Source organism: Amia ocellicauda, chromosome 7, assembly GCF_036373705.1.
Source record: "Amia ocellicauda isolate fAmiCal2 chromosome 7, fAmiCal2.hap1, whole genome shotgun sequence".
Lineage (NCBI taxonomy): Eukaryota > Metazoa > Chordata > Actinopteri > Amiiformes > Amiidae > Amia > Amia ocellicauda.
This window is the reverse complement of record NC_089856.1, coordinates 8,537,200-8,545,301: the sequence shown is the minus strand read 5'-3', so window position 1 is coordinate 8,545,301 and position 8,102 is coordinate 8,537,200. Positions and strand designations below refer to the sequence as shown.

The following is an 8,102-nucleotide window of genomic DNA, read 5'->3' as shown; positions in this document are numbered from 1 at the left end:
TTGCATGTTTGTTTTAGTTAATAAATTAATGTATATAAAAAGTATTAACTTTTCAGAAACAAAATTTGATTATCTGAAAATAAATGTTAACACTATAACAAGGTAAAATAGTTCAAACATAAAACTATGAAGAAACAGTAACAACCACTAAACACTAGTGATTTGAGAACGTTTGAGAATATGTCCAGTCTGCTGTGACCCGCGCCTGTCACTGCTGTCACCATTTTTTCATAGGAAATCTCTAATGCATCCTGTTGATTTTCTATTCATAGTCGCATTACTTCTCGCTTCCCTGTCAGTTATGTCCTCTCACTCACACTCTGCCTTCTTGTCTAAACCTAACACCATTCATTAAATTGTCAATGTCACAGCAGAAATTTAAATCAGCACAGATAGAGTATTTAAATGACCATAGCATGTCTTCTCTTGTCTTGAAACTACAATGCAATCTGTCTATGCCTGTGCGCATGCACAGAGCGGAGAGCTACACGGGTGTGTTAAATTCATAACTCCTCTCTCACCTGGATTCTTGCCGGGCGGTATACACACAAAAAGGACAACTTTGCTCAAATAAAAGAATGTACCCCATTGTCCAGAATATTGACATGGGAAACTGACAATTAATTTTTCAGTGACTGGGGGGGTACTCAGGGGGCCAATCAGATTTCACCAGGGACCAGTGCCCCTGTGGCCCACCCACTGGCTCCGCCCCTGCTCCCACATAAGGTTACCATGTCTGATTACAAACCCCATAGCCATTCCATTCATTTTGAACATCATGACATTATCTCCCTGATGTGCGAGTTGCCATACTAGAGTGCAAATAGTTTGCAGACAAGTGAAAAGCAGCAGATAGCATCTGCTACCACATATAATTGAATAATGACAGTACACAAAATATTAAATGTTTTACTTTTTAAAAAGTACTTAAAATTGCCTACCGTGGGGGGTTGGCCACTGTACTAGGTGCTTTAAATAGATGGGTTCTTGGGAAAGATAAACATATAAGGCTGTGTAGTGAACCATGGTTATATACAATATCTGCAATTTACAATATACAATTTCTAGGGGTGACATGTGTTTGAGAAGAATATCTATAGAATATAAAATCTCCTTTTGAGCTTACCTAAACTTCTTTTAAGGTTCCTCTCTGTATACAAAAAACAGACAGACTGAACACTGACCACACAAAGACAGGTTGCGATCCGAATTCAAAGTCCCTGTCCAGAAGAAAACGTTCCTTTCAGATAATGCAGTCATTATGACCAGCTCATTTCCTGTAATCTACAAGACTTCTTTGCAATAAGAACAAGAACAAGAATTATAATAAAATACATTCAATACTCATTTATTTTTAATACCTGACAAAAAACAGTTCTGTGATCCACACTGCAAAATTACATAAATGTAATGGAGTAAATGGACAGCCTACATAACAGTTTAATGGGTTTGTTATTAAATGCATTGCACTAGCAGCCTATCATGGCCATTTACCAGCAATCGTAAATGCATTTAATATGGGATTATGGAAAGCACTCTATGCTGATATGGCTCAGTATTCCTAATTTGATGCTGAAATGAAAATATAACCCCTCTGGTATATAAATCAATTTGGAGCTCAGGTACTTTGCTGATAATATAAACTGTCCTTATTGTCTTTATATGGCTTATCTGGTTGGAATCAATTTGCGTTCTTGAGGACTGCAGGTGTATGGGTTCCATGAGATCTGTAGTGGGGGGCGGGTGAGGTTGAGGGCAGGAAAACAGATGGCATGTGGAGACAAACGGACTCAGGAATCGAGTTACAGGTACAGATACAATGTTTTGGGAGCAGCAGCAACATTAGAAGGCCTTGCTGCTGTCCAAAACACGACACTATGCTGTAGCATCACATCACAATAATCTAGCATCACTTTCAGAGTTTGTATTCTATCCAACATTTATTCTTCTTGCCTTCATGGCAGGCCTACTGATTACTAAATGTTTTTTTTAAAAAAGGACAATGTATAGAGATTCTTTAAGTTACTTCTAAATATAATGTCCCATTGTTCAATTTGTAAGCTATGTGAAAAGTCGGTATGATTTCTACACTGGCTGCCTATGTATAATAAAGTGTTATAATAGATGGACGTCCACTTTGAAATGTTAATACATTTCTTGCTTGGAGATTGTATTTATAAATATAATAATTCAAAGATTGCAGTTGCATTGCTTTGAATTTGCAAATGTTACAATATCCAGACATCCTATTAATTATACACATCATCTGTTGTCCTCAATAATGATGAATGGATATACGTTTTGTTAATATGATACATTACAGTATGGTCTACTAAACAGGCAACAACACACATACAGTTATAATGCACTGAATACTGTCTGTGAAAGAATACAGTTATTTTGTTTGAACAGTTCTGCTAAGTGTGACTAATGTGTTAGACTATTAAGACGTTTTTAGTGGTTGCAGTACATAAGGCTCTACTGTACACAGTGCCAGGTTTATCTGAGCACAACTGTATGACTGACAGATAACTGTATTCTGTATTGTTTGGAGAGCTGGGGGGCTCTCTGGCGCTTCTCTGGACTGGGTGGCCGCTGACCAAAGGGAAATCAGCTCCTCTCACGTCTCCGGGCAGATTTCAGGCGTCCCGGCCAATGAGCAAATCCTGCGCGCATCCCCACGCTAACGCAAGTGTATATAAGCGGCCGGCCCCCAGGTGCCGCAGCTTCTCTTACATCGACCACCTTGCTGTCGTGCTGTAAGACGTGCCTCCGCGCCGCACTCCTCCCTGGACCGCCGCCAAGCGAGACCACCAGCTCCTATTGAACATGGTGAGGTTACAGATATCTCCTTCTGCAACCTAGAGCATAGCCTTTCTAGACTTTTCTTTTTGGAGAGAGGAGTTATTGTTTCATCTCTTTCCAACAGGGTGTAGTTTGAGCGCTTTTTGGACACATTAAAGTATTCGCCAACTTGCACCTTCACTATTTAAGTCTACATATTTAATACATTTTGAAAAGTTGTTAAACTAAAAATGTAAAAGAAAATAGCATATATATATATATATATATATATATATATAATAGCATAGTCTAGTAAGAACCCCCAATTGAAAGTTATTAAACTTATTAAAATGATGAAAGCCCCAAAGTGAAATTGGTTCCAAATCCGTTACAGAAAACACTGGTAATAATGGTTGGTATTTCATGGGCGAGGATGGAGGCAGCAGAGACGACGTGGAGCTGCTGGGAAAAACAAAGGACTTGATGGAAATGCGATGTGAGGGAATACATGATCCGGGACAGATCTGGGTGTTGCCGGCCGGCCCGCCACAGTCAGTCTCTTTGGACGTGCTGTCCCCATATCAGTTATCTGAGTAAAGTCAAAGAAAGGAGACGGGGAGACAAATATGTCGTTTCTTTTCACGCCGACGTACAGTAACGGAAATGGTGCCCTCTGTGTAAAGTGGCTGCTGCGCTGCTGGGAGCTGTCAGTCGTTTTCAACTTTACTTCGCGCTGTTCTGCAGAATAGTTTGAACATTCCTCTACTACCGAATTGTGTGGTTGGAGTTGTTACTACAAGGCGCACTTTTGGGCTTTAGGGTCGATGCCCCGTCGGGGGGTGGATTTCAACCTCGGCTCCCGTCTCCGGCGCCCTGCCAGCCTCTGCGCTTTGTCTGCCCAAGTGAGCGCCAGACATGCGTGGCACACTGCTCCCGGCCATGGCAGATTCATTAATTAACGTTCAAGTACAGTTTAACAGTCAGCTTGTGATAGGAAACTGTTTATTTAATTTAAAATATACATTGTTCGGTATAGAGTTCCAAACCATGCCCAAGAACAAGTTAACACATTACGTTTTATGCTGAATACATGTATGTGATTTTTTTCTCTTTAACTGTCGTGCGCTCGTAGGTATCTTCTCGTCCGCATAAAGACTAGCATCAATCTTTGTCAAAAAGAGGTGTTATACCTACGGATAGCGTAGTGCCAGAATATGCCAGTGAGGTGGTATATTTGAAAAGCTTACTGCTGGTAATTTAAAGCATTGTGTGTAACTACTGCCCTTTACAAGTCAGGATATCGGGTACTATGATTCTCTGCAGGGTATGATGATCTTAAATAAAGAAGCCATTCTATAGAAGAAGGGTGGCTTATACATTAACATACTACACCTACAGATTGACTTTTTGTAGGGATGTTTGGAATCTAGTAGCATAGGAAGGACCTTTTGGTAGATCTCCAACACAACATACTGAAATATATATATTGACTGGTAAACTACAGTATTGGAGTACTGAAGAGTAAACTACAGTATAACAGTACTGGAATGTATTGTAATACATCATTTAAATGCATAGAGCAGTTCAGTTGAACATACCTATTTATAAATGACTTCATTCCACTTGTTGGTTTTTCAGATTTCAGTGGCTATAATGTCCTGCCGATTTGAGCTATTGGGGAACAATGCTGTAGTGCTTATTGTATACACATTATTTAGTCAAGTGATATGGTGATATCAGGGGGAAGTTACAGCTTCCCTAATATGACACTGACTGTTTTATTGCAAAATAAAAAACCCACACAAATTGTACAATTTGATAATTCTCTTCATTTTTGCTCTTCTACAATATACCAACATAATCATTTCTGTTTCCTCAATGTTTTAAAACATCTCTTGAATCTACAAATTCAAGAAAATATCCTGAGATGAAAAAGGGTGAAGTGATTTAATCATTCAAAGAGAATCCAGTGGATTTTATATAGGTGGCAAGAATTCCATCCTGTCTTTGTTCCCCAGATCTGTATCCATATTCTAAAGCAAAGGTGGTCACCTCCAGGATTCAGGGAAAAATACCACCTCTTACACTGAGCTGCATATTTCAGTCATCCTAGTAAACCCTGTCCCCTCTCTCTCCCCAGCGTGAGTGCATCTCCATCCACGTTGGCCAGGCTGGTGTCCAGATTGGCAATGCCTGCTGGGAGCTCTATTGCCTGGAGCACGGGATCCAGCCTGATGGCCAGATGCCCAGCGACAAGACCATTGGAGGAGGTGACGACTCCTTCAACACCTTCTTCAGTGAGACCGGAGCGGGCAAGCACGTGCCCAGAGCTGTCTTTGTAGATCTGGAGCCCACAGTCATTGGTAAGTTCTCTGTCTGCCCTGGAGAGGAGGAGCAGGACTGTTTCAGTGCTGTGTGTTTCTCTTCCTCCCTTGTCCAGAGCCCCTCTGCTAACAGTCCTTTATCTCCGTCTCCCCAGATGAGGTGCGCACTGGGACCTACCGCCAGCTGTTCCACCCTGAGCAGCTCATCACTGGCAAGGAGGATGCTGCCAACAATTACGCCCGGGGGCACTACACCATTGGCAAAGAGATCATCGACCTGGTGCTGGACAGGATCCGCAAACTGGTGGGTGTCTTTGTGAGGCTTTGCTGAATGAGACAATAGGCATCTTATTTCTGTGTTGTCCACGGGTAAAATGGATCTTTCTCTTCTCTCCCCAGGCTGACCAGTGCACAGGTCTCCAGGGCTTCTTGGTCTTCCACAGCTTTGGAGGTGGTACCGGTTCTGGTTTCACCTCCCTGCTGATGGAACGCCTGTCCGTTGACTATGGCAAAAAGTCCAAGCTGGAGTTCTCCATCTACCCAGCTCCCCAGGTGTCCACAGCTGTGGTGGAGCCCTACAACTCCATCCTGACCACCCACACCACCCTGGAGCACTCTGACTGTGCCTTCATGGTCGACAACGAGGCCATCTATGACATCTGCCGCAGAAACCTTGATATTGAGCGCCCTACCTACACCAACCTCAATAGGCTAATTGGCCAAATTGTGTCCTCCATCACTGCATCCCTCCGATTTGATGGTGCCCTAAATGTTGATCTGACCGAGTTCCAGACCAACTTGGTGCCCTACCCCCGTATCCACTTCCCTCTGGCCACCTACGCCCCAGTGATCTCTGCCGAGAAAGCTTACCATGAGCAGCTTTCTGTGGCAGAGATCACCAATGCCTGCTTTGAGCCGGCCAATCAGATGGTCAAATGCGACCCCCGTCACGGCAAGTACATGGCCTGTTGCCTGCTGTACCGTGGTGATGTGGTGCCCAAAGACGTCAATGCCGCCATTGCCACCATCAAGACCAAGCGCACCATCCAGTTTGTGGACTGGTGTCCTACTGGTTTCAAGGTTGGCATCAATTACCAGCCTCCCACTGTGGTCCCCGGCGGAGACCTGGCCAAGGTCCAGAGGGCAGTGTGCATGCTGAGCAACACCACTGCCATTGCTGAGGCCTGGGCGCGTCTGGACCACAAGTTTGACCTGATGTACGCCAAGCGTGCATTTGTGCACTGGTATGTGGGGGAGGGGATGGAGGAGGGCGAGTTCTCTGAGGCCAGAGAAGACATGGCGGCCCTGGAGAAGGACTACGAAGAGGTGGGCGTCGACTCCGTTGAGGGAGAGGGAGAGGAGGAGGGAGAGGAGTACTAAAAGGGGGAGCCAAGCTGATCAACATTTAAAACCACCACAGATCTTATTTTTCAGTAGCAGACTACTTTTAAGTTTGTGTACTTTGTTCCTGATCTTTTCCAAGATACAATACACAAACGTGATGGATAAAACGAGACAAACTTCAATCGGTTCCTAATTTCTTGATTGGTTTTTTGAATAAAATTTGAAATCCCTGTTTTAAAATGTTTGTGAATGTTTATTTACTTAATCCTGATTGTTTTTTGTTTTTAGTGTCTCATGCTTATTTGCATTTTTGGCATGCATTGATGTTTACAGTACAATCAAAAGCTTAAGTGAATATCTGTTTTCTTGTAATGCAAAGTATTATCAGTAATGTATAACTTTTTACAAATGATGATTCTGCATAGATTACATTTAATTTCAGTACTTATTCACCCATTCCTTGCTTGCAGGTGGGAAAGAGGTCATTATGTTTCTTTTTCCTTTAGGGGAAAATCAAATTAATGTTCTTCTTTAGTTGTAATTGTGCCATTCTTGCTTCAGATCCTTTAAATATATTTGGTTTTATTCTGCATAGTCCTATTGGAACTGGGATATGGCTTGTTAAATTAGAAGCTTAAAGAAGGCAAATAACAGTAATTCCTCGAGTCAGGCGAGAGTTCAACTCGGGGAGCATGATCATATAGCAAAGCATGGAAATGTGACAATATGCGTTACTCAGACACCATCATTTTATACACTTCTATTACACTTAAGCTTCCAAAATGGAGGGGGAAAGTCAATACTTTATACAGTTACATCATATTCAGTGACGATTCCATTAACAGATATAAAGCTCTATAAAAGCTGAGACCGAATTTATGGTGACGCTGCAGAACTTTCTCGATTGCTCTGGGAAGCTCTCAAAGGAAAGCGAAAACGAAACCATTTTGTTTCGGAGTTATACATTTAGACAGTTCGACATTTTAAATACATTTTAATTTTGATTTAATTTACAATCAATGTATCTGTCTCCTTGCTACTAACCTTTTCTCGGTTTCTATCTTCTGTATACTGGTCATTTTAGGACTCGGTATATTAAAACTTAATCAATTTAACACTACGTTCATTTATGCGCTTTAAATTAAACTAAGTGTGAAGAAGGTTGTCCTAATTAGCATATTTCTGGTTTTAGATGTATTACCAGACGCTAAAATAATCTCCAATAATCTTCCAGCTCCTTGCGCTCTGAAATGATTTCATGTAATTGAGAACAAACACATTGTCGCGTATAAACGAGATGTAGCGCATTCAGATTTGTTTTCTCCTGATCGGATGTGCATTTATAAATCACGTTAATTCGAATTCACGTATCACGGGGAACTACTTTATTGAATAGGCTACACACGTCACATGTTTTAAGAAGATGGAGAATTAATGTTCTTTACAGAAATTTTCAGAAGAGGCTTCCATAGGCAAATCATTTTATTAACACACCATGGCTATTGTTGCTCACATTTGTCCAGGTCAATATTATTATGAGTATGTCACTTGGTTATCTGACCACTAATGCAGTTAAAATATATCTTACTTAAGGTGTATGATTTCATATCCAAACAGGAATTGTATACAATTAAAAAGTCAGATTATTAA

The 8,102-nt window shown here is 41.5% G+C and overlaps 1 protein-coding gene across 1 annotated transcript; it reads left to right on the top strand.

Moving 5' to 3' along the window:
• Positions 1 to 2,719: 2,719 nt before the first annotated feature.
• On the top strand, positions 2,720 to 6,692 carry LOC136752682 (tubulin alpha-1A chain). Its single transcript, XM_066708196.1, has 4 exons — positions 2,720 to 2,832; positions 4,925 to 5,147; positions 5,264 to 5,412; positions 5,508 to 6,692. The coding sequence occupies exons 1-4, from the start codon at positions 2,830 to 2,832 to the stop codon at positions 6,486 to 6,488; spliced, it is 1,356 nt and encodes a 451-aa protein (XP_066564293.1). The 5' UTR covers positions 2,720 to 2,829; the 3' UTR covers positions 6,489 to 6,692.
• The last annotated feature ends 1,410 nt before the right edge of the window (positions 6,693 to 8,102 follow it).